At 47.7% G+C, this 27,260-nt stretch overlaps 1 protein-coding gene across 9 annotated transcripts in view; it reads left to right on the top strand.

The window, feature by feature from the left end:
- The window catches only part of LOC138521784 (E3 ubiquitin-protein ligase TRIM39-like), a 196,670-nt gene that overhangs the window by 67,766 nt on the left and 101,644 nt on the right, over nucleotides 1-27,260 (top strand). For 6 of the 9 annotated variants that reach the window (XM_069634867.1, XM_069634864.1, XM_069634863.1 and 3 more), the window contains 3 exons: nucleotides 16,994-17,097; nucleotides 24,310-24,330; nucleotides 24,433-24,459. The exons of 1 other annotated variant lie outside the window; for it this stretch is intronic. In XM_069634867.1, the coding sequence (XP_069490968.1) occupies nucleotides 16,994-17,097; nucleotides 24,310-24,330; nucleotides 24,433-24,459 (152 nt within the window). The remainder of the gene's footprint in view (nucleotides 1-16,993; nucleotides 17,098-24,309; nucleotides 24,331-24,432; nucleotides 24,460-27,260) is intronic. 2 more of the 9 variants (XM_069634868.1, XM_069634862.1) reach the window with 1 other exon arrangement.

The following is a 27,260-nucleotide window of genomic DNA, read 5'->3' as shown; positions in this document are numbered from 1 at the left end:
CTCCGGGTAACCCTTCCACGAGACCAAGTATTCCAAGCGTCCCCTGTAGAATCTGGAGTCACGAATGCCCGAAACTTCGTATTCCTTCGTACTTCCAGAACCTTGAACCTGCAGACGGGGAAGGGATCTTAGGTGGGGATCCGGAACAAAAGGTTTGAGAAGGGAGGAGTGAAAAACAGGATGAATGCGACTGAGAGTGGGAGGCAATTTCAATCTGAAAGAGACAGGGTTGATCTTAGATAGAATAGAAAAAGGTCCCAAAAAGCGAGGAGAAAGTTTGGAAGGGTGAACCCATCGAGGCAGAAATTTAGTAGAGAGCCACACCTTGTCTCCCTTCTTCCAATCGGGACAGCCCTGCCGACGTTTGTCCGCCTGTTCCTTGTTTCGGATCCTGCTCCTTTTCAGACTGAATTCAGTAGTCTTATGCGCCTCAGCAATGGACTGACGCACTGCTTCCACGGTGGGAGAGTTTGTAGGAACTGGAATCATGGGAAAAATGGATCGGGGATGCACTCCATACGTGCAAAAAAAAGGAGTAAGACCTATCGCGGAATGTGTAGAATTGTTGTACGTAAATTCCGCGGTGGGTAACAATGACACCCAGTTGTCTTGATGTCGGTTGGTATAACATCTCAGATATTGCTCCAAGGTGCCGTTCAGTCGTTCCATCTGGCCATTCGACTGAGGGTGGAAACCAGTAGAAAGTGCTCTTTCCACGCCAACTCTAGAACACAAAGCCTTCCAGAAGTTTGAGATGAACTGACTACCTCGATCGGAAATGATCTTGTCAGGTAAGCCATGTAGTCGAAAAACATCTCATGTAAAGGTCTCTGCCATCTGAGTGGCGGTAGGTAAGCCAGGTAGCGGGGAAAAATGTGCCAATTTAGTGAAAGTATTTATCGTCACCATGATGCAAGTACAGGATTCAGACTCTGGTAGATCCACAATAAAATTGGTAGAGATGAGACCCCATGGGCGTGTAGGCATCTCTGGTTGGGTCAGCAAACCTAAGGGCTTGCCAGAGGGATATTTTGCTCTGGCGCATATTGGACAGGCCTTGATATATTCCTTAACCTCTCCTTTCAATTCAGGCCAGAAGAACCTTCTTGCAATAAGTTCAGTAGTGTTATGCACTCCTCTATGACCCGCGGTAAGTGGATCATGGCCCAAATGAATGATCTTCTTACGCCAAGGGCCATCTGGAATGTACAGTCGGTTACCGTAAAACACTAAACCTTCCTTCTCGGTATATTTCCCTCCTCGTAACCTAAGAAACTTCGGCCTTTCAGATGCCAACGCGGTCTTCATTTCTTGAAAGAAAACATTGACAAGTCCCAGGATCTTGTTTCTCTTGAACATAACTTCCGGAGAATGAGGGATACAGTCTCCAGGAACTTCCTTCCTTGACAAGGCATCTGCAACCTTATTTGAGGTACCTGGTATATAGGTGATATGAAAGTCGTATTGGGCAAAAAAATAAGCCCATCGGGCTTGCCTTGAATTTACGCACTCCATGTTTTGTAATGCCTTGAGATTCTTATGGTCTGTCCTAATGAGAAAAGGATGTCGCGCACCCATCAGTAAATGTCGCCAATCTTCACATGCCAGCTTCATGGCGAGTAGTTCCTTTTCTAGAACCGAATAGTTGAGTTGGCTAGGAGACAAAGTCTTCGAGAGATAGGCGACTGGATGTTCCACACCATCGTAGGTTTGCAAAAGAACTGCCCCTATAGCCATGGCAGAGGCGTCAGTCTCAACAATGAACTGTCGGTTTTGATCCGGATGTCGAAGAATCGGAGCGGAACAGAACAATCTTTTTAAGCTCCTAAAACCATGTTCAGCTTCGAGTGACCATAGGAAAGGCACTGAATTTTTCCTCAAGAGTCTTGTAATGGGAAGTACTATCTCTGAGAAGTTTGGAATGAACCTCCTGTAGAAATTTGAAAGACCAAGAAATCTTTGTACCTCCTTTATGTTGTCTGGGGAGGACCAATCGAGTATAGCAGCGACCTTGCCTGAATCCATGGAAATCCCTTCTCCAGAGAGAATGTATCCGAGATAGTGAACGGAGGAGACTGCAAATACGCACTTCTCGGGTTTGACCAGAAGTTTATAGCGTTGAAGGCGCTCCAGTACTTGAGTAACATGAATGATATGGGATTCCAAATCAGATGAGTAAATCAGAGTGTCGTCCAGATAGATGATGACCGTAACCAGTAGTAGATCAGAAAATAATCGATCCATGAATCGCTGAAATATAGCTGGGGCATTTACCAATCCGAATGGCATTACTTTGTATTCGTATAATCCGAACGGGGTGCGAAAAGCCGTCTTCCATTCATCTCCCTTGACAATGCGAAGCAAATGGTATGCGTTCCGAAGGTCTAGTTTGGTGAATATGCGGGCCCCCTGTACGGCCTCTATGATCTCTGATATGAGCGGCATTGGATAGCGGTTTCTGATTGTAACCTTATTAAGTCCTCTGTAATCTATGCAAGGACGCAAATCGGTGGAGTCCTTCTTTCTTATGAAAAACAAAGAAGCTCCTGCCGGAGACTTGGAAGTTTGAATAAGGCCGTTTTGCAGATTAGTATCCAAGTAGTTCCTTAATACCTGTCTCTCAGTTTGGGTTAAGGAAAACATCCTGATGAAAGGATCCAAAGCATTAGGTTCTAGCTTCAAGGTGCAATCCTCAGGCCTGTGTGGAGGCAGATCCGCAGGTATTGTCTCCTTGAAGACCTCCTGGTAGGGTAAACAATAATGTGGTAAGGCGTGGACTCCCACATGGTCACCAATGGCGTGGCCCAAGCAAGGCCGTTACCAGTCATGTTTGAGATCAAAAAGCCTACCTTGGATTGATCGGTAGCAAAGGAACGAGGCCTAAATGTAAAGTACACCACACAAGCCTCCATAAATTCTTTTATCTTCTTTGGTGAACCATCAAACTTCCCCGAAGGGAGCGACATTATCGGTAGTTCAGCAGGCGGAACCTCTCGAGTCGTGGCAAGTTGTCGTAGAACTACGTTTTCAGCCTTAACCGTCTGTAATTCTTGTGACAAGCCCTGAACCGCCTTCCAGAGTTCCTGGATCTGTTCTTCGGCCGACATTGTGTTCTCTTGGCGTTGCAAACTGTCCAATTGTGTCTCCCTCTCCTCCCCACTCTCCTCACCTGATCGGTAATATTCCAATTCCTCTGTATTAAGATGCCGACGTGAGCAGAAGTCTCTCTTCGTAGCCAAAGACACTTGTCTACCACGAGAGGAAGCCACAGTGAATGCTTGAAACAAGCAGTCCTGGGACTCCTCTCCCGTAGCAGGCGACAAGGGAAAAAGCCTTAACGGCAGAAAAAACCCTTGTAAGGAATGAGGCCAAACAGGAGTCTTCCAAGGAGATAGATGGTACGTAGGCTCCAGTGGTAGCGGAAGAGTGGGTGGTCGGCTTCTGAGGATTGGAGGAGGCAGACAGGAGCTGATAGGAGCGGAGACCAAGAAGCCCTTGCTCCGCAAGAAGGAGTAGCGAGAGAGACTCGTGCCGGCGCACCGAGCGAGCCGCGGGAACAGAAGGGAAGCCAAGGCAAAACCAAAGAGAGGAGAGGGAGAGCGAGAGAGAGGGAGAAAAAAGCCTCGCCAGAAGCGAGGAGAGGCTAAAGGAATAGAGCGGAACAAGCCGCGAGACGGAAAAAACTAGCGTTCTCACCCAAAGGCAGTAAGCAGAAGCTACGGGGTTGCAACGCAGTGATCGCTGGGAGTGAGAGGCTGAAGTACCTCCCAGCGACCGCCATGTTGCAGGAGAGCTAGACCGAGACTGCACGTAAGCGGACACAACGTGCTGGAACTACGGTCTGCGCCGGAGCCTCCAATGCGGAAGTACCCGCCAATCGGCCCGGCTGCGTATGACAGTATCTAACATCTAACAAACGACTACATCAACAAGACTCAAGATTTATCCCAAAAATTTGAAGGAGTATACGACCGTTTGACAGTCGAACAATGTGCAACTTAAGCCACACAGATCCAAAGACAAGAAGCTCTAGGTCCTAAGGAAAAGAAAAAAATTGAAAATCTTGTGTACGTGACAACTTACTCCAATCAGAGCAACAAAATAAAGAGGATTGTTAGAAAGCATTGGAAAATCCTGACATTGGACCCAACTCTGGCAAAACTATTTCCAACTCTTCCAGTATTTGCATACAGCAAGAGCATATCCATACGAGATAATCTAATCAAAGCAGATTTTTCAGCAAAAAGAACCACAAATGAAAAACACAAGGGAACCCTCCCTTGCAATAACTGCAATAACTGCAACAATTTGATAAAGGGTGAATACATCAATCACCCTCACAGGGGATACAAGCTCAAACTACGACATGCATCAACCTGCGATACTAAAATATCATCTATGGGATCAAATGTCCCTGTGGGATTTTTTACGTAGGAATGACAACAAGAAAAGCAAAAACTAGCTGGTCTGAACAAAAGTCAAATATTAGACTAAAGAATGACCGTTCACCAGTAGCCCAACATTTTTTGAGGGAATCTCATTCAATAGCCCAAATCAAATGTATCATTTTGGAACATGTAACATTGTCAAGAAGAGGAGGCAATATGGCAAAATCACTGTTACAATGTGAATTATTCTGGATTGACCTATTGAACTCCATGCACCCTACAGGAATGAACAGTGATTGGGATATGAGCTGTCCTCTTTAAATGGCTACAAGGTATATTCTCTGAAGACTGGTGACATGAATATTCTACTTACACTTCTGCTTGTCAACACTTTGGATCTATAAGTCACAAACAGACAATAGAATGAGAAACTAATACACCCAGTGTTTTCTAAAAAAAATCACGAGATATTCACCAGAACGCACCTTCCTGTGGGGCTAATTACGTTACTCTACAGACTTTCAGTCGGACAATAATATCAAATGCTAAATTGCAGATCTATATTATCTATAGCAAAACAATAAAATAAAAAGTAAATAAACAGATTTACAAATTGCGATAGCCGGTACCAAGGAAAGATTACATTTACTGGATGAGCACTATGAATCGCGGCAATATTCCAAGATGGTGCCCTGAATAAACTGGAAATACTACGAAGGCAGAATTACCCATGAGCCTCAACCGTTTCCCAGACAACGGCATTGTTAATGGCAACACGGACGTAGAACACTCGCGTCTTAATTTCAGGACATGCGGAAGCGATTACTTTGTTTTCTGGATACTATGAGCGAACGCTGCGCTAAGGAGAAAGAATAAAAGTCATTGGAATATCAGCATACTAAGCGCCAGCAAGGGCTAAAGAAGACTTACAGCTCGAGCCTTACAGTACTCACAGAGTGCAGCAAGTAAGTCAGCAGAGGAATGATTTTCCTACCACACTGCAGCATTTTGGAATGATTGCCAGCGGCACTACAGCATTTAGAAAATTAACAAAGACATAGCGGTGTAATTATCTAACAAATATACAACCATTTACAGATTGGATACCCATTCGAGGCAGCAAGTAGAAGTCACGGAAATTGAAACCAAAATGACAGAGCACCAGATAACTATCCGCGTGTGTAACTAAAAACACAAAATTAAGTCCAGAACCACCGTGAAGACGGTGAGTAGCCAGAACCTTATACCTTGTAAATACAGATGAGATTACCATGGAGTGGGACCCAGCGCTTCTTGCAGAGCGACTGTGTCCCACTCACGGTTTTAGTAAATTGGATTAATGGTAAGTGTTGGTAATAAATGCATTTCTCTACTAGGTGGTAGCCCAACATAGCGTTGAGCCTCAGATAACCCAAGAGTGAATTACACTCTACCGAACCATTTCCAGTCACAAGTGGACATTTAAAGGACACAGGTCAGTTCCTTGTCTTCAAATGATAAATAGCCACAAAATGAATAATATTGAAATTCAATTTAAGGCTTATACCAATTTATTATGTTTATTTTCAGGGAATTAAAAGTTGAAAACTGTACCTGTTGAAGGGCTAGTCCCGAAACGTGTCGTACAAATTTACGATTCCGAATTTAAAGACACTGGTTTATATTGAAAATGAAATGAATTTTCAGTTTTTTGTGTATAAAAAATGACGATTGAATGTTGAAAATTGTCCACATTTAATGTATTGAATGAATTGTATTTACTTTAAAGAGATTTTGTGATATTATGTTTCAATTAAAATGTGCAGTCTTTGAAATATATATTTATATACCTGAATGATACTAGTGTGGCATCTTTAAGCAAATTAACAACACACTTGTTCCACCGAGAATTTCCTGACTGTTACCACTGACTTCGGTCAGACAAAAGTGTGCCCTGTGTTAGCCCACCTGTTCCAAGGTGGACCATCCTCTTTTTCATTTGTCATATAGGTCTTGTGGCCGAGACCCACACAGGAGCACCTGAATTTTATTATTAAGTTAAGTAATTTATTATGGAATTTATGAATCAGTTACTCTAGGAAACAAGGGACTGCACCTCTACACCGTATGTTCATCACCCCTGACATACTCACCATTAATTCCACGGGCCCCTTTCGACAGAGTGGAGCGGGACCAGGTGGAAGCCCTGCCTACATGTCGGGTGTTGGTGTTACGCAACACACCGGCTCCCTTCCCTTGTTGCCGTTGCCCTCCGGCACGCGGCCTGCAACTGGATCCATTTTTGGCAGCGCCTGCAAATCATCACACGCGGCGGCTCCTAGTGGGGGGCTGGAAGCGCTGAAGCAGGTGACGGACACTGGGGAGGAATGCGAGGTGCTGGGACGGACAGAGCCCTCGGACCTGACAGTCACCAACACCTGTCTGGTCGGAGTGCTGGGACCGCACCAGCTGTGAGCAGTGGAGAAAGAAGCAGCATATCCCTCTGGGAGCGCCTGGACACATGGTGAATCTCGGCCCATATTAACACTGCCCTGTGCCGCCAGAGCTGGGAACTCTGTACATGTCACTGGAACCTTCTCTGGGCTGCGGTTGTACCCCCCACTCCGGGGGGTGTGGATGACCGCTATGGCCGCCAGCCATAATCCTGGAGGCAGAACTATCCGGATAGGGAGCCAACCTTGCCCGCTGCTACTCACTGGGATCTGCACGCCACCATCCTGCTGGGCTCACTACGTGATGCGCAAACTCTAAGGCGTCCTGACCTGGTTACTATGTGGTCTCCGTTATTGACACAGCTGCACTAAAACACCCTCACTGTGCACAAAATTATCGGAAACATTGGGGGATCCATCCCTGGCGATGCGTTGCCTCCCCTGCTGACCCTGTACATAGCAGGCCCCAGCGCCCTCTGTCCTGACAGTGAGGTGGTGGGGGCGGGTGCAGGGGCCTGTGAGGCATCACGAGTGGCTGCCTGCTGACCCCAAAGACGACTGGGCCCCATGCACCTACGATCACCTAGCCACTGCTGCCGCTGCTGACTCAGCGCTCTTGCGCCTGGGGGCATACCGCCTACCCCTGCTAAAGACAGTGCGGTGAGTGACTGCGCACCCGTGTGCCCTTATCCTTTACTCCTGAGATACTCACCGGGGCGCCCATCCGCTCCCTTCCTGAACAAAAAGGCCAAATTCTATGTAGAAGTACTGGACCGTAGGGCTACGTGCCACATAACTGCTATCCCTATCCTGCGCATTGGGGCGCATAGCCACAGGAACTGCTGCACCCGGGCTGCACCTGTTGCTCCGGCGGGGTTGTGCTCTCTGCTGGCGCAGGGGCTGCGAGCCCTTGGGGTCGGCCCCCTGACGACCTCCTGTGCTGCAGGCCTGTGGTCGGCGGCCTTGCAGGTGTCCCTACTGCAGCTGGCCCACCCAGCGACCCGGGTGGGGCATACTTCCCTGGACGTTGCACTCTCCATATCTGCAGGACTCCCTAGGCTCGCTCCGGCGGTTGCTGCCCCACACAGCCCACGTGCCCATCACCCTAACAGGAGGCGCATGGACAAAGAAGGGGGCATAAAACAAAGCTCCATAAATATGTTCACCAAAACTGCCAACAAAGAACCAGGAGAAACTGACGAGGCAGTGGCGGGCCCTAGCCTTCCCACAGTGGGGAGAACACGGAGATGCAGTGGATGAAGGACTTCATGTGTGATGGGTTCACAACTCTCAACACCAAACTCGACGACATGAGCGGTACGATTAGTGCCATAAAGGCCCGCATGGAAAAAGACGATACCCGGGTAACCGAAGTTGAGTCCAGAGTCGGGGTAGCTGAAGACAACATCAACTCACTCAGGACTGACTTGACCGCACTCACCAAGCAGGTGTATATTGTCAGCAAGAAAAATTAAGATTTGGAATCCCGATCACGGCATAATAACATACGCATAATTGGAATCCCAGAGGACAAAATCACTGGCTCCATGGAGGACTATGTTGAGTGCACCCTTGTCTCCCTGCTCAAATGCCCCAAGCTCTCGCCTCAGTTTGCTATAGAACGTGCTCACCGTTCATTAACTGCAAAACCTAAGCTGGGGGCGCCTCCCTGCCCAATTATTGCCAGAGTCTTGAATTACTGAGACAGGGATGCGTTACTGCGGGCTGCCAGAGCCAAGGGCGAGCTCATGTTGGGATCTAACAGAGTTCACCTGTACCCGGATTTCTCTGTCTCAGAGCAGCAAGAACGGAAATCCTTCATGGTGGTGAAAAAGAGACTACACTGCCTGTGAGTCAAGTATGCTATGCTGTTCCCCGCCAAGTTGAGAGTAGAACGCTCGGAGAAGGTTTACTTCTTCACAATTCCCGAGGAAGCAATGAAATTCCTGGACCAACACTTCCCTGGGTGATCCTGCTTATCCTCTCACTACACTAGTGACTGATCCCACTGGCCGTTGCTTAAGTACCAACGCAGGACTTAATATGAGTAGCTCTGAGCTGGGTCCCCAGTGCCAACTACTGTTTCCCCCCTGCAACGGTTCTAACTCTATGCTACTGTGCATTCTATACTCGCGACTCTTTACCCTGCTGTGTTGTGGACCGGGCTGCATGACGCGAACAGCCACCCCATGCTAAATTGCTTACCACTTACAATGGCCAGATGGTGGCTGATACACTGAGATGCATGAAACATTAGAGGTCTGGGGAACCACGCCAAGATGCTGATGCTTCAGCTGTATGCTGAACAACACAAGGCTTGAATCCTCTTTCTGCAAGAAACGCATGCTATAGTGGCGGGCTGCGATACGTTTGCTAAAAGTTGGGAACACAGCGTTTTTATATACAATACACTACCCAAAGCCGAGGTGTCATGATCCTTATTCACAAATCGTTACAATATGCACCCAAGGCCACACGGGTCGATCCCCTTGGGTGTTATGTGCTGACGCATGGCGTGCTATCTGGTCTGGAGGTGGTGATGCTTAATATCTACGGGCCCAACATAGATGATCCTGACTTCTATATTCTTGTTGCATACTTGCTGGCAATGTACCCTCTAGTTCCTGTCCTGTGGGGCGTGGACTTCAATACCATTATAGACCTCAACCTGGACAGAAACGGAAATAAGGCCAGGCAGCTGATTAGAGCCGCCCGACCATACTTGAGAGACAGACTGGACTGGGGGTAGAGGACGCCTGGAGACTGCTACATCCCCAGACTCGCGGCTACACCTTTTACTCAACAGTACACGATTCGCATTCTGGTGGCTCGTATCTGGGACACTAATAAAATTGACAATCGAAGTAGACCTACTCCCCAGGACATACTCAGATCATTCCCTGATCACCCTGATGATGACATGGGGTGAGAAACAGTGCCCCAGACACGCCTGGAGGCCCAAGCCCCAGGCGCTAGATTGATTAGATTCTGTATTTCGAGCCGAGCTAGAGGAATGTGTGGAAGACTATTTTAAAATAAACGCAGGCACGGTGGACTCCCTGGCTATCCTCTGGGATGCCTTTAAAGCTTATATCCGCGGTATGACCCTTTCCAAAGAATCGGGGATTCTCAGGGCGATACGCCGCAATATACTAAATATTGAGGCAAACCTTATGCAACTCGAAACACAATATGCTACAGACCCCACCTCCACTACACGAGGCGAAATAAAAGAAGCCCTGGACAGCTTCAGGCACCATGCTGAGAGGGAATGGAAGTTCCTCGACAACACAGTAATAGCAAGACAATATGGCAAAGGGGAACGCACGGGTAGGCTTCTGGCTAGGGTGGTGCGACAGGAGGAGGGTGGGAATCACATTCCGTTAATTCAAGATCCTGATGGTGTTTTGGTCCACAATGAACTGGTGTAAACGTGGTATTCGGCTCCTTTTATGCGGCGCTCTTCGCCAATAATGATGATGCATCCGGCTCGGATATAGACCATTCTTGGACGGATTGCCGCTGTCTGTACTTTCCGATGAGACTAGAGAGGTCTTTGACAGACCGATTGAGTTGTCAGGCAATAGAGCTGGCTATCGAGGCATTGCCCTCCGGTAAAACCGCAGGCCCGGATGGCCTCACCACGGATTTCTATAAATGCTATAAAAGTCACTCCTCACGCCTCAGCTGTCTGCCCTATGGAGTGAGGCCTGTGCAAAGGGAGAGCTGCCCCCACCACTCAGGGAAGCAGTGATTACTGTACTTCTTAAAACCGGTAAGCCAGCTACGCATTGTGGTTCATATCGCCCCATGGCACTTATCAATAGTGATGTTAACATATTCGCAAAGGTGCTTGCCCTTAGGCTTGCTGCCTATATCACACATCACATACATGCAGACCTGGGGTAGTATCCAGACTATACTGCTTCAGGAACGGATTAATAAACCGCTTTCTAAGCTCCGCGAGACATGGGGAAGGGAATTGGGTACTGACATCACTGACGAAGGCTGGGAGGCTATGTGCATGCAAACCCGGGAGGTTTCTCTGAATGCTAGGTTCCGCCTGATCCACTTCAAGGTGCTACATAGATTCCACTACACCCCAGCTAGACTACACATCATGTCCCATGATCACACTCCCCACTGCCCCAGGTGCCACATGGACGACGCAGGCTACTTCCACATGATTTGGAACTGCCCCAGAATCATGGGGTATTTGGGTGGGGGTTTGCACTGCTGTATCTGCTATGCTAGATTGCACAATTGATCCTACGAACTGCCTGTTCCATGAGTTTTCAACACTTCAGGGAACCTGTCGTAAAATAGCTAGCCTGTGCATGATCCTTGCGGTGCGCTGTATACTGCTGCTGTGGCTTAGGCCAGCTAGTCCCACCATCGAACAGTGGCTCCGCGATGTAATCTGGGCATCAGAAAATGAGGAACGCTGGATCTCCCTGCAACCAACCTGCTGCAAACCCCCAGACATCTGGCCACCTTTTCCGAGCGTACCTGCAAACAATCACCACTGACGGACCGGTTGCCATTGATCCCCTTTGAACTCTGAAAACTGCATGTGTGTGTTTTGCATTTGTTACCTCATGATAAACGCCACACAGCGGTAATGTACTGTAACATAATCGGGAATGAGACCACTTCTAAATTCATGTAACCTTGTATAATGCTACCGATATGATTGCCCGTTCTGCCTTGTCAAGCATTTAATAAATAAAGTTTTAAAAAAAGAAAAGAAACTTCTACTGAGGGTTCTGCAGAAAAAACTATTAGATGTTCAGAAGGATCAGGTCTTCTGAGGGGCTTTGGGGACAGACCCCCTCTCCCAATAGAAAGACAATTCCTAAGGGTAGCTGTTGAACCTATAGTCAGCGAAGACTGCCCCACAAGAAAGATAGTCAGGGAAGTGACTTGCCCCATAAGGGATCAGTTCCCTGTGGTTATAGTCTGGGGAGGGCGCATGTTCCTATTTTTTGGGATTTTAGGGCCACATTTATGGGCCCATCAACGTTTTGTTTTTTCCCTTCAGTTTTTGGAACTTTGACTTCTTTTTGGTGACCAGAGGGTCTTCTCTTAACGTCCCCTGCCATTACGACCCTTCTACCGAATTTAAGTATGTGGTATTGGGTCGCACTAAGGGGCTCAGTCCTAGGGGTTCCTCTCAGACACCCCATGTTTGCTGTAGGGTGATTCTGTCACCCTTCAAGGGTTGAGGGAGTAGGTTGGTGGCAGTTGTACTTTATTTCTGTTTTCAGCAAGAGTGAAAGACATTTTACCTCATTGGATCGCCCAATGTACCTTTTTGGTAGCCATTGGAACACCAGTAAATTTGTTCTAAAATCTGCTCTTGGCCATTTTGTATTTTAAGGCTCCTTTTGTTCAGGGCAACCATGAGGTGGCTTTAAAATGTCTATTCTGACCAAGTGCGCTCTTTTTGAGACTACGATGGCAGCCCCCATATTGGTTTAAACTTGGTTTGGCCAGTCTAAGTACCCAGGCTCTCCCTCACAGTTCCTGTTGAGGTGGTTTCGGTTAAGGGGCAGTCGTACTGACTAACAATAATGGTTGGTCATCTGATCCTTTGCCCCCAGGACCCCTCTAGTGATTGGCCCTGCTGCTGACTTGCTTTTGAGATTTTACCTCCGATTCCTGTTGTTTAAAGCCTCTACTTGGCCATACTGGCAGGTTCCAGTCGGTTGGACATATCCTGGTTTGGTGTTTTTTGGCTCTGGAGTTTAAGCTTCCTGAAGTCTCCTCTATCTCACCTACACCCGGTTAACGCCTCCACACTGGAACCGTTATTTGTGCCATCTGCCACTGCCACCAATCATTTAGTGCTAGAATCTACACTTGGCTGTGTCACTGCTGTCATCCAGAAGTGGCGTGATGCCTCAACCCCCTTCCAGATCTTAAGCTTGGGACGTCTGAGGGTGACTCCACCCATTATCCCTGTCCTGCGATCTTTTGCTGCTGGGCTGCCTTCATCTTTTGTCCACCGAGTCTCCAGGAGCCTTCTTTACAGGTTCCTTCACCTTCCTTGCCGAAATCTCCAATGCAGGCTTGAAGGTCGACACCATGGGAAGGGCTTTTGTTGTTGTCTTGGGTTTCCCTGGTTTTGGCTGTGTGAAGGTGTAAATCCCTGGGTGCCCGATCCTGTAAACCACACCTGGGAATGAAACCCTGTACTTATCACAGTAATGCAAGCACTAACCTGTGTGAGGTCACAGCAGCAGCCAGAGTGAGAGGAAATAGCCCAAGGAATATCCAAACACCTGGCAGTAACAGGGTTTCTTTTGCTGGGCTTTTTCTCCTATCCTCTACCTACATGTGCTAGGTGCTGACCACCAGGTCTATGGCCTTCACATATGCCGGGGGTAGGTTGTGTCTTTAGGACACTGTGCTGAATTGTACAGGCTCATAGGGGTCTTTATTTACTTGTAGGATTTGTGGTTCCCTTGTACTCCCACACCCTGTTAATGTATGCTCGGTGCCCACCTGTTGCAGTGGACTCGCATCTAGACCAGGGGGGTGTGAGGAGAGTCCTTTTTAGGCATTTACTGGTTGCTTTATAATATTCTGGGTATCTTGTTAATACATTAAGTATTATACATTAAGTACTTATTTTACCTGATGTATTTCTATGTGTGACTTAATAAAGTATATATAATTTGTTCAATATATCAGTGTAGTGTATTTTCTAGAGATATGTGTGTGGACTAATTGTACCTTTGTGTCGACCCCTGACTGAGAGTAAAGCCTTGCCCCTCTGTAAGCGTCATCTGTCTTAAAGGGAGATTTAGCTTCCCTGTCTTGTCTGGTGTGATAGCCCTCCATTAAGGTCAGTGATTGTAGTGCCCTAAACAGGAGGGGCCTTAAAAGGTGCATGTCCTTTTTTGAAGGCCTTCTGCCCTATTCCTTTCTATGGGCATAAAGTCCCTTCCTGCAGTTACCTGCGCCTGACTTATGCTGCTGGAACCGGAGTCTAGGCATCTCTCCCGAGGTCCCCATGGAGAACTGGGGTAGGCAGCTGTCCCTTCCCTTCAAAGCAACAATGACTTTGCTTTATTACACATTCTAGTGCTGACTCTAGGACTGCCCCTTGTATCGAGCCTCTTTCTTCCCTACTGGGGCACTGTGAGCACTGCTACAAAGTATCCAAAAACTGGGCGTCCTGCCTTTTAAATTTGAATACTTTGATTCTATCGATTCTAGAATTGGTGTGCCTTCTGAACCTATAAGGCCTTTGTAAGAATTGTACTAACCCCTCCCCCGTTTTTGCTAATTGTTCAACCCATTACTTGAACTGAATTCTAAAGTGGGGTGTGTTCCAATTTTGGGCACCTACCTGTGGTTTGTATATCTGTAGATATTTTGTCTTACTTATCATGTAGTGGGCCTCATTACGACCCAGGCGGTAAGTGTTTAACGGCGCCGTAAAAGGCGGCGGCGCCATTAAACACTTAGCGCCTAATTATGAGGTCCCTTTGAGGGACCCGACCTTAACGGCTGGTCTAGACCAGCCGTAGGGACCTGCAAAGGGACCTTGGTGCTAAGTACGGTACCGCAATTTGCGGTACCGTACTTAGCGCCTTCCCCATTCCCATAGAGCCCTATGGGGCGAAAATGGGAATGGGGAAGGGCCATGGTTCAATGGGGAATTACCACCCCGCCAACCTTGGAATGGGGTGGTAATTCCCCATTGAACCATGGCGGACCCATTACAACACCGGCACCAACCATGGTGCTAATAGCGCCATGGTTAAGCGCTGGTGTTGTAATGAGGGCCAGTGTCTTTTACTTATGCATATGTGTTGTTATTAAATAGATGTAATTTTGTACTTGCTTGAGTGGACATTTTATTACTTGTTAATTGTACTTGTCGTTCTCCCCCCTCGGATGCCATCCCCCTAGGGGTCATGAAAGAGATTGCTCCCTCTCTATTGTCTGAGATTATGAAAGCCATTAACGACTCCCTCCAGACTGGTTTTATCCCACGCGAATTGAAGTCAGCTAGGGTAATCCCCCTCCTAAAGAAACATACTCTGGATTCTGCTATCCCATCTAACTTTAGTCCTATTTCTCTTCTTCCTTTCTTGGCTAAACTCCTAGAGTCACTGGTGTCTCCCTTGCTATCCACCTTTCTTGAATCTACCAATCTTCTTGACACTGTTCAATCTGGGTTTCGTCCTGGTCGAGGCATGGAGAGTGTTCTGGTCGCCATTTTGGACGACATGACCAGGCTTGTGGATACTGGTGGGTGGGAGCCCTGATTCTGCTGGATGTCTCAGCGGCTTTTGACACGGTCGACCACTCCATCCTGCTATCTCATCTTGCCCAATTTGGTATCTCAGGGCAGGTGCAGCCTGGTTTCAGTAGTTGATTGCGGATCGGACACAGACCCCCTCTTTGCCTCTTTTTCTGCCCCCCCCTCCCTGTCACCTCAGTTGTGGAGTGCCCCAAGGCTCCTCCTTTTCGCCGATTTTGTTCGATATTTACATCTGGGCCCTTGTGTCTCATCCGCTCCTTCGGCATCAGATGCTACTCGTACGCCGACGACACTCAGCTACTGATTCATTTAGACCTTGATCAGCCTTAAGTGTCGTCGAGCCTGCGGGGGTGTCTGGCAGCCGTTGGAGAATGGATAAACCACAATTGGCTCAAGTTGAACGGTGATAAGACTGAGGTGATGGTGGTGGGTTACCCTCCTGATCCCACTCTTTGGGTGTCCTCCTTCTGGCCTCCTTCTTTGGGACCTTTGCCGCCTCCGGTTAAAAAGGTTAAAAACTTGGGTGTTGTGTTATCGGCCTCACTGTCTATGGACCAACAAGTTTCTGCTGTATGTCAGGCTGGTCATCCTCAACTGAAAATGTTGAGGAAGGTATTGCCTTTGATCCCGGCTCCACTGCGCCCTCCAGTGGTAGCAGCTTTAGTTCTATCTTGGATAGACTATTGTAATTCCCTATATTTAGCCCAACCCAAGAGCTTGATTAAATGATTGCAACGGCCCCAAACTCTGGCTGCCCGAGTAGCCACTGACACTTCTTATGGTGCTCATATTTCGGTCACTTCATTGGCCCCCGGTGGCCCAGCGGGTGAAGTTTAAGGCCTTGTGCATTGTTCACTGGGCCCTTCACGGTCAAGGAGCTGAATACCTCTGAGCCAAATTTTCCTGTTACCGTCCCGCCCGTAATCTTCGCTCTACCACTATGGAACAGTTTATAGTGCCTAAATACAATCGTGACCGGGTGGGTGGACGGGCGTTCTCCATCGCAGCAGCTGTTTTGTGGAAAGGCCTTCCACTTGTCATCAAAAATACTCCTAACTACTTGGAGTTCAGAAAGAAGGTTAAAACACACTTGTTCTGATTTTGTTTTGCCCCTGTTCTCACTCTCCCTAGCGCCATGATGCCTTTGGCCACCGTGCGCTTTACAAGATATGGTAACATAACATGACATAACTTTACATCAAACCCCTGATGTCTTAAGTCTCAGTCTAACTGCTTGTCCTCGCTACCAAGGGAGCCTTATGTTCCTACCTCTGTGTAAAAACCCTCGTAGGTCCACTAAGATCGGAGTCTCAGATTCCTACACCAGTAGTGGTTCTAAAAACCTAACAGGCAAAAAAGGTTAGAAAACGCAAATGGATAGATCAGGAAAAATGTGGCACTTACCCAGCATCTGGCATCCCTCAGACTTGCAACTATTTAAATATTGATAATAAAACAAACGGAAACCAGTGCGAATATCCACACTGCTAATCCCTCGTATCATTTCTATGTCACAGTATAGATCCGCCAGCCCACCCTTTCCTCCCAGAGGGTCTCCCATTCAAAGACTATTTCTTAAAAGTAGAGATTCCCCAGCCCGCCCTCTCCTCCCTGAGGTCTGCCCTTCAGAATGTGTGTCACAGTAGTGGTTCCTGTGCCCCTCCACTCACTGCTGCCTGTCTCTTGTCCCTCATTTATGAGTGGTGCTCTCCGCCCATCTGCTTTATGGGGATGCGCTTCCCCTTCCTTTCATGTTTAGTAATTTAGAGCCTTCCTTTTCCATCTTTAGTAATGGGGTCTCTTTTTCCTCCCCTTATCTTACCATTGAGACCCCCTTTCTCTTACTTTTCTCTGGAGGCCGAGGATTATACACAGTATCTTTCTATAATTCTCAGGTGTAGTGCAGTGAAGGCTCTGAAGCCCCAGGAAGATGCCCCTGGAATGGAGACGACGCTGCAGAGCATCAGACGCCATGCCCAGCTGCTTGCAGAATTACAAGGTAGATATGAGGCCAGGCCCATCCAAGAGATGATAGTGGTTGGGAAGGATTATCCAACCATCTCACTGCACTTGAAATACATGTAAATACACGCATCTCAATGAGGAACAGATATGCCTGTATTCTTGTACTTGCATATTTCAAACCCTACAATACCAGGCAATGGAGCGCATCACAGTGGTTGAGTCGGGGGGCGGGGCTGGCTTTTTGGTGGGCGAGAGGCGCATCATATGACCGCTATTACCTGGTGCACCGAGTTTTTAGAGAAACCCTTAAATATCAATGTCTTCAGTTCTTTTCATCCACTGCAGGCATAATGCTGCTGTGCAGAGGTGGGTTGGGACAGCGTTCCACAGTGGAGATCGGTCTTCTTCTGTTACCCGCCCCCTGTTTTATCTTTCCTTTTCAACATTTGTTTGTTTCCAGTCTTGCAATGATGTGGCTTCTAGAATTGCTCTGGCCTCCCTGATGTTGTGGCTAAGTACGGTTGTGACTGGGTTGCCCTAGCCTTGGATGTTATAAATTCTATTTCAAAGATTATTCGGGCTGGTATCAAAGTTGGGGAAAATGTGGTCAAACTGTTGGATGCTGATGATTTGTGAGGGGCAATGGTTGAGGGTCAGAGAGGAGTAGGTTTCCACTTCCAGGTGAGCTTGAACTTGGGACTACTGCAGGCCTGAAATCCGAGGCTTGCCAGAAAGGTTTGGTTTTGTGCAGTCATGCCAATTGGTACCAAGCTGTCTGGGCATTTTTGTCACTCGGGTAGCTTCAGCGTGAACCCTTCGAGGTTCATGGTAGCGAGCCACGATCGGATGAGCCTTCGATCGGATGAGCCTTCGATCGGATGAGCCTTCAATCGGATGAGCCTTCAATCGGATGAGCCTTCAATCGGATGAGCCTTCAATCGGATGAGCCTTCAATCGGATGAGCCTTGAATCGGATGAGCCTTCAATCGGATGAGCCATGATCGGATGAGCCATGATCGGATGAGCCATGATCGGATGAGCCATGATTGGATGAGTCATGTTTGGATTAGTGTTTGATTGGATGAGCCATAATTGGATGAATCATGATTGGATGAGCCATGATCGGATGAGTGGTTGGTTGGTGGGGTTCCTGAGAAGCAAAACCATGTTTTGAATGGGGTTGATGATAAGAAATGAACTGGTCATCCATGATTGGATGAACAAACTAAATACATATACATTTCATTGATAATGCACTAGTTGAGTTAAACTCATCAAAATTAGCGAAATAAATAGTGGTGTGAAAAAAGATGAATTGTAACATTAAACTTTAAATATGTAACTGTCGGTAAGTGAGAATAACTCCTAAAAAAGGGTAAATGGAAGGATTGAAACAAATCATTAACGAAGGGGAGGGGGAAAAGTTAGAAGGGGACAATAAAAGGAGAACCAATCTTCTACCATTTTACTTTAGAGAAGGGAGGAATACAACATTAAAAAACATTATAATACAGAAAAATAATTCAAAAGGGTGTTAATATTAAAAGGAGATTTGCCCAAAAGGAGCTGAAAAAATACATTCTTATTTCGGTCGGAAGTATTGTGGTGAAAAGACCGATCTGATAGAACATGTGTGACTTGGACCCTCCCCTTCCTACAGTGGAAACTGAACTAGACGGCAGCCGTGACTGCAAGGGCTGTTGCCGCCCTGTACCATTTGTTGGAGGTTGTAATGACGGATGTACATATGTTGTTAGTGTACTTTTAGTAGATTTGCTTACCTGTGATTTTCCATTGATAAGAGTTGGTTCGAGGCCTTATAAATATTACTGTATTTGTATACATTCTGCCTAACTTGATTTATTAGAGTGCTCTGTGTGTGCTACACTGAACCCTTCACCACTAAGTTTAAGCCTTACTGCTCAGTCATTCTACATTGATAGAATTTGGCTAGACATTAGTCTCGTCCTGTTCACCAGAATAGGGTGACCTCTCAGAATCTGGCACCAGGGCTGATTCTGAAAATCCATCTTTACGGCCTCAGTAGACTATGCTTCCTGATTAGAGCACATAGAACTACAAAAGGCCAATAAAGACAGTATTTATATCCTGAGGGCAGTACAAAAAGGACCTCCTCGGCCTCTGAATAGTTTGAATACAGGTCTGACTGACTGTCCTCGTGAAGCAACAGCCTGGCCAATGAGTCCAGCTTAATGATAATTTAACTTCACGGTCGCCTAGTGCCAAAACTTAGCATTAACCGCTGCGAGAGGTCAGAAATGCGAGGCAGGCAACTCTTTGATGATTGTTCAAAATATGCCATTTTATTAAAGTATAAATAATATTAAATGCCTCACTGTCACTACTCTGTCACTACTCTGCTGGGGATTTCCCTGCCTAACCAAAGCTAAAGGGAAACCCTCTAACACAGGATATCTGCCCTCACACTAAACATTATATGGTGTTTCAAATAGAGAGGGGCGCCTGCTACCTTTTTTGTATTTTTGGAAGGAACTTGGGGTTGGTCACCCTAAGTTACCTGTGGGCAACCAGACGTGGACTCCCTGCTCACTGTGCTCAGAGAGGCACAGCTCTACCTCACTGATGAGGCCCAACAAGGCTGAAACACGTGTATGGGGTTGCTGTTGGTACTCTTGTTCAGAAGGGAATCGCCATAGCATTTCGGTGCTGGACTGCCCATGTGGACGGGACAAAGACTGATATTCCCATCTGTGAAAGGTACAGTGAGAAAAAAGCAGATGGCTGTGAACTCTCAAAGTGGTTAAAAACCACTGAACAGGTTATCATGCCGTGTTCTTTTTCCAGAGAGGGGCGCCTGCTACCTTTTTTGTATTTGTGTTTCAAAGAGCATCAGCAACATTCCCAGTTTATTGATAACCTCTCATAACCTGGGTGAGTTCCTTTCCTCGGGATTCACAGTGAATTCTGCTTCAAGGTTCAACAAAAGAAAGAAACCAGGAAATCCTTGTAGATGGAATAGTCTCAGGGTAATGTTTGATGTCTCAAAGTCAAAGTAATGTTTTGTAAACCAAAGTTCCAATAATAGCAATTATTTTCTCCTTGGTGCAATATGGACTTCCCACTTCCTCAGAACAGCAACAATGGTGTTCCCAGCCACAATGCTTTGCCACTACATCCGGTAGTCAAGGAGCTTGCCACAGTTCAAAAGAAATGCCACTTCTACAACTGTCAGTGAAACAGTTCTTGGTTAGCAATCAATATGTCATCAATCACAAGATTAGGATTCACAGTAGGTATATTTGTCAGGATGACTCACATTGCTGCTGCTTCCACTTCAACAACTTCACTTCTGCTCAAGCTTCCCATGAGAGCATTCTCCTTTGTCTCATAGTACTTTACTTCATTTGGGCTTTTGAAAATGTTGCATCTATTGCCACTTAAATATACCACCACAGTCTCAGGGTTTTGGAATACCACCAAAGCTTCAGTACTTCAAATCCAAAACAGGTTTTTAGTTCTGACAAGATTTAGGTTAAGGCACCTCAGCACCCTCCACCAGGCAAGGCACTCTTCCTCTGAGTGTCTCTTCAAAAGGGGCAGCTTCTTGGCTTCTCTTGTCTGTCTCAGCTTCAAATAGTATTCTTCAACAAGCAATCTAGATTGTACCAACTTCAGATGAACAGCAGGTTTCCCTTCCCCAACTTTCCCTTCATATCACTGCCAACTGTTAGCCAAAATAATTACCCAGAAGCCTTGGTGCCACTCTCTTGGCTCCAGGTAATGCTGGCACACTTGTATCTTAAGCAATGTTAAACTTTCTACAGAATCACAGTCTTAGTTTTCTGGCTTTAAGAAAAGCTGCTTTCGGGCTTAATAGGGGATTGCTCTTTGCGTGGGCAATGCTTGCTCTCTCTTCAATGATAGGTACAAAGTTGAAATGCTTTACTTCTCTATTAGGCATTTATGCATGAATAAAGATGTAAACGGTCACTCTTATTTTGGAAAGTGAAATTAGGCACACACAGCCACTTCTTCATAAAGCTTAGAGCGTTTAAAATGTTCGCCAATGGCTTTTGGTAGCGTTTGCTCTTCACGCGAGCGAAAAGAGAAATTACTGATCACACGCAAGTGCTATTTTTTTAAGCTATTTTTTTAATGTTCCATTGTCAAAGGTTTAATGAACAACTTCAGCTCGCTTTAGCCTACACGTGAGTGAAGATGGGGCTGGATACTGTCGCCGATAGTGCTCGTGCAGGGAAGCAGAACGCCAGGTTTGACTCACTGTCTTCTGTAATCCTTGTTCTGTGGGTTGCACAACTTCCATGACTTCGGTCACAACCTTTACTGCTTCTGGCTTCACAAGGACACACACCCTTCCTTGTTGAAGGTGTTTCTGGTGCGGCCAGTCGACAAAGGAGCCAGTTGCCTGCAGCTCCATGCCTTGGTCTCTGACACACCGCTGGTACAGCAATCTTTACAATCAGGCTCACATGGGGAAAGGCAGCCTTCCTGCACGCCTTCCACAGCACAGCCTCTGCAACTCAGAGTTTGGGGGAACAGGACCCTCACAGAACAAGCAGGTGAAATCTGCTGTATCAACGTTCGGCGCCCCTTTGTTCTCCCACGTATGCATACACTGCCAACACTGTGTCTTCTTCTTTCTGTTCCTGCTACTACAGCCCGCACTCCAGCCACAGTTCCAGCGGTCTTGCGCGAAAGATTGAATCTAAAATGCTGAATGCACGTTAAGTGTGCATTCAGCATGGTAAATTAGATCAAAGTCCATAATACTGAACAAGGGGGATGTGGGTTGCAGCAGTGTCCCCCGCATACATTAAAGGCAGTCCGGGGGACAAACGGACAAAATCCCAAAGAATCGAACTACAAAAGTCGGCTCTGCTATTTTGTAATTCGATCTTTTGGGATACGTTATTTTAACGTACATCTGTTCCAGCTCCTGTGCATTGCCTACACCTGAGGGGGCTTTTATGCCTCCCAGTCTCCTTCAGGTGTGGGCTGTTAGGCTTAATTGCCTGACTACTATTACAGCAGGCCTCTTCAGCCCTCTTCCTCGATCCAGTATTCATGGGATTATGGGACTAGTCCGTTCTTTAAAGCAACTTCTTGCTTTTTAGGGGTAGATTTATTTCCTTTAAAACCATTAAAAGATGAACAGTTAGAATTGGTTGTTACAGAGGAAGACGATTAACTTAAGGCAATATTGCCAGATCCTTTTACTTTATACCTTTGGAAGTAAGGAGGGTGTTTATGCTGAGATACCTTGAAAGATCTTTCTGTTATGAAGGTTTGTTTAGGTGTTAGGGTATATGTGCCGAGAGCCACAGAATGTATATGAGTTTCAGATACATTGTAATAGCAATAAACCAGTACCTGTTTTGGCAATCTTGAAAGGTGTTACCTTTCAAAGGACACATGCCGCGTCTCATCCCACGGGATCTCCTCACCACCCTGGGCCTTGTCTCCTCCCAGGTGATCCTCCAGCAGTACACCACCCCAAGGTCAGGATCAGGAAGTGTGTGCCTTTCCCCAGGAAGTGTGTGCCTTTCCCTGGCCACCTGGGAGGAGCCTTTAGGCAGGGGTTCAGCGAGGGATCCGTAGGATTCATTACACCGCCTTTAGGTCTGGTGGTGTTGGGGTAATAGGGTACGTGTGTTCCAATGCATGAAGTTACTCTCCCAATGCAGTCAATTGCAATCATTCAGATTTGACAGATGCACAGGTAGGGTTAATGCAATACCTCAGATGTAACTTAAATCCCCCCCGAAGTGTTGCTTGCGAGGACACTGAGCCAGTATTGGGTTCAAAATAGGAGGTCCTTTATCAGATATAGTGGCATGATATGCTTGATCCAATAAAAAGGCAAAATTATCTGTGATTTGAATGCCCTTTTCCGTGGTCCTTTACTTTGTGCTGAGAAGGTTAAGCTCTGAAAGAGTGACATCTCTGGGGCGGGAGAGGTCAGGGAGGAAAAGCCAAAACATGACAGTTGGGCACCCAAGAAAGTGGGGGTGCTGTGGTGAGAGCTGGAGGGGAAGCATTAGGTGAAGGGCAGGGAGTGGGGGTCAGTGGTTGGAGGGGGAGGCATTATGTGAAGGGCAGGGAGTGCAGGTGCAGTGGCGGGACCTCAAGGGGAGGCATTAGGGGAAGGGCAGGGAATGGGGTTGCAGTGGCGGGAGCTGGAGAGGGAGCATTTGATAAAGGGCAGGGAGTGGGGGTGCAGTAGTGGGAGATGGAGGGGGAGGCGGAGGGGGAGGCATGAGGGATAGGGTAGGGAGTGGGGGTTCAGTGGCAGGAGCTGGGGGGGCATTAGATGAAGGGCAGGGTGTGGGGGTGCAGTGGCAGGAGCTGGAAGGGAGGCATTGTGTGAAGGGAGTGGGGGTGCAGTGGCAGGAGCTGGAGGGGAGGCATTAGGGGAAGGGCAGGGATTGGGGGGTGCAGTGGCAGGAGCTGGAGGGGAGGCATTAGGGGAAGGGCAGAGAGTGGGGGTGCAGTGGGCGGAGTTGGAGGGGAGGCATTAGGTGAAGGGCAGGGAGTGGGGGTGCAGTGGCGGGAGCTGGTGGGGAGGCATTAGGTGAAGGGCAGGAAGTGGGGGTGCAGTGATGGGAACTGGAGAGCGGCATTAGGTGAAGGGCAGGGAGTGTGGGTGCAGTGGTGGGAGCTGGAGGGGGGAATTAGCTGAAGGGCAGGGAGTGTGGGTGCAGTGGTGGGAGCTGGAGGGGGGAATTAGCTGAAGGGCAGGGAGTGCGGGTGCAGTGGTGGGAGCTGGAGGAGGGCATTAGGTGAAGGGCAGGGTGTGGGGGTGCAGTGGCAGGAGCTGGAAGGGAGGCATTGTGTGAAGGGAGTGGGGGTGCAGTGGCAGGAGCTGGAGGGGAGGCATTAGGGGAAGGGCAGGGATTGGGGATGCAGTGGCAGGAGCTGGAGGGGAGGCATTGGGTGAAGGGTAGGGAGTGGGAAGCAGTGGCAGGAGCTGGAGGGGAGCATTAGGGGAAGGGCAGGGAGTGGGGGTGCAGTGGTGGGAGCTGGAGGGGTGGCATTAGGGGAAGGGCATGGAGTGGGGGTGCAGTGGTAGGAGCTGGAGCGAGGAATTAGGTGAAGGGCCTTGAGTGGGGGTGCAGTGGTGGAAGCTGAAAGGGGGGGCATTAGGTGAAGGGCAAGGAGTGGGGGTGCAGTGCTGGGAGCTGGAGGCAGGTAGTGCTGGGTTAAGTTTAGATCTAATATATCACTTGTTTTTCTTTTACTACAGAAACATTTCCTGCAGAAATGGGTAAGTTTGATTAATGATAATAAATATATTTTATGTAACATACTTCAATGTCTCGCTGGTTTGTCTGATTTCACAAAACCTTAATTTTCTTCTTACTTTCAGAATTGAGATACGTGAAATCCTGGGAACGTGAGTACATGTGATTTACAAATTCCAAACTCTAACCCTCCATGTGGCCTCTTGGATCTCAGGAGTCACTGTGAGGAGGAGTGGCATGAGTCCCCTGCAGCCACACTCGGTCATACGAAAGGAACATGAGTCACAGAGAGTCACCAGAAGGTGAGGTGGCAGAAGTCCCTTGCAGTGACACTCGGTCATAGGAAAGGAACAGGAGTCAGAGAGAGTCACCAGAAGGTGAGGCAGCATGAGTCCCCTGCAGTGACACTTGGTCATAGGAAAGGAACTTGAGTCAGAGAGAGTTACCAGAAGGTTGAGGCTCCATGAGTCCCCGCATGAGTCGCTTGCAGCGACACTCGGTCATAGGAAAGCAACATGAGTCACAGAGAGTCAACAGAAGGTGAGGCTGCATGAGTCCCCTGCAGCGACACTCAGTCATGGGAAAGGAACATGAGTCACAAAGAGCCACCAGAAGGTGAGGCTGCATGAGTCCCCTGCAGCGACACTCAGTCATGGGATAGGAACATGAGTCACAGAGAGTCACCAGAAGGTGAGGTGGCATGAGTCCCCTGCAGCGACACTCAGTCATAGGAAAGAAACATGAGTCACAGAGAGTTACCAGAAGGTGAGGTGGCATGAGTCCCCTGCAGCGACACTCAGTCATAGGAAAGAAACATGAGTCACAGAGAGCCACCAGTAGGTGAGGCGGCATGAGTACCCTGCAGCGGCACTCGGCCCGATTCTGAGCCTGTGCTAAATGGCACGTAATAATGACATTCCTTCCTCCAAATTTTCTCACCTGCATTCTGAAGGTGATGGGAAGAGTGGAGGAGAGATGTCGGCATTAGGCAAGAAAAACCATATAAAATATGTGCTGATGAAGCGCTGCAGGGTTACCGTGCGCAGAGTACCTCTGGCCAAAATGCAAAGAGCAAAGGCACAAAAGCAAAGTCACATTTCCACAGTACAGAAAGTGTCGGCGGCTTGAAGAGTCTCGGCAGCACTTTCTGTGACGCGGAAAATGTGGCACTGACAGTTTAAAAAGATTTATTTCAGACAGTCCTAGATTTTTTTGTGGAAAAGTTAACAATATGTAAGGAATGCCACCTCTTTTCATAACTAACGTCACCTGGTGCAGAAAGGGTGCTCTAAGCTTCAGAATACAGTCCATGCCAGCCCCTTACAAGTGAGGCGGTGTATTGCCCTCCCCAGAGTGCACGGAAAAACATAAATCACCAATGCAATTACAGAGCAAATACTTTGAACGTAGACAGACGCAATAACTCACAACCACACACTCTTAGAAGATAATCAGCTCTTATACGACTATTTATTCCAAGCTTAGAAGCAACCAATAATAACATAGAAATAACTCACAGAAGTAATATAGACATAAATCACAGAAGAAGTAAAGAATTCAAAAGGAAATACATCACTGCGAGCGTAACAGGATTCCTCATCTCGCCCAGAAGCGGCTGGAAGACCCCGGGAACAGCCAGGCCGACAGCACCACAGCTCACAGGAGTGTCATGACCCATAGAACTTGCCCTTTCTGGACCTCCTGGTCCTTATCGCGCCGGGGCTTGTATTCCTTGTTACTCCCAACATGGCTGCAACAAGCGACTAGCCTCACACCAGCTTTCACGACGCACACAGCACGTCCTATAAATTGGACACGTACCGCGGCCCCGCGCGTCTCAATGCTTTCATTAGGTAGTGACTCGACGTGTGTGTGCTGTTCGGCGAATCTTCTATCCAAGATCCTGGTTCCCTTCCTCCTTCCTTCTTCCTTTCCCTCTACTCGACTCCTGGAATCCCCATTCTTAGCGACCGCTACCTACTTCCCTGGACATCCTGGAACAACGGCCTTCTCTGAACTCTGAACGCGCTCTGCAGCTGGATGAGACTCGAGCGAGTCTATGCAAGACCCGATCCGTCCACAAGAGGAATCATCCCGCGAAACAGAGCAAGAAGCGATCCCAGGTGAGACGGGGGAGATTTACAACAGTTTGAGATGCCAAACGACCGACACCGATACTGCTATGGAGAAAGCAGTCCAGGACCTTATGCGTGGCATGCAAGAGCTCACAACTGAAGTACAGAACTTAAAGGCTGAGAATGGTGCGCTAAGGCAGCTAGTGTTGTCTCACGACCCCGCTAACAAGGACAGTGTGTTACTTGGTGGAGTGGTGGACAAATATGATGGATCAGCAAAATCCTTACGTGGATTCCTGGATTCCTGCTTGGTGCATTTTACCTTTAAGCCCTATTATTTTTCAACTTCTAGGGCGAAGGTGGGCTTCATTATCTCGCACCTCACAGGGAACGCGTTAACCTGGGCTACGCCCCTTAGTCAACTCAGGGGATGCCCTCCTGGATGATTATGATGGATTCATTCAGGCACTCAAGACAATGTTCGACCGCCCAGAACAGGTTTTAGTGCTCAAGAACGCTTACTTGATTTTCGACAGGGTACCCAGGATATGTTAACATACGTTACTAGATTCAAACAACTGGTCAAGGAAGCAGATTGGTCCTCTGAAGCAAGTTTCACTCTATTTCGCAGGGGTCTAAACGAGAACATTAAGGACGAATTAGCCCGGGTAGCTCGTCCTAGTTCCTTCTAGGCTCTTATGGATTTAGCCCTGCAGATAGACTTTCGAATCCAGGAAAGAAAGGCTGAAAGAAGAAAGACCAAGACACCTTTTCAAAAGAATTCCCTTGAGACCTCTGTTAAAACCGATTCAGAATCAACCCCTGACACAGATCCGGAACCCATGCAAATCGGAGCCTTCCGTGGGCCTATTTCCCCT

The sequence above is a fragment of the Ambystoma mexicanum genome, chromosome 13 (assembly GCF_040938575.1).
Source record: "Ambystoma mexicanum isolate Mex_15411 chromosome 13, UKY_AmexF1_1, whole genome shotgun sequence".
Lineage (NCBI taxonomy): Eukaryota > Metazoa > Chordata > Amphibia > Caudata > Ambystomatidae > Ambystoma > Ambystoma mexicanum.
This window is presented reverse-complemented; position numbering and strand designations above follow the sequence as displayed.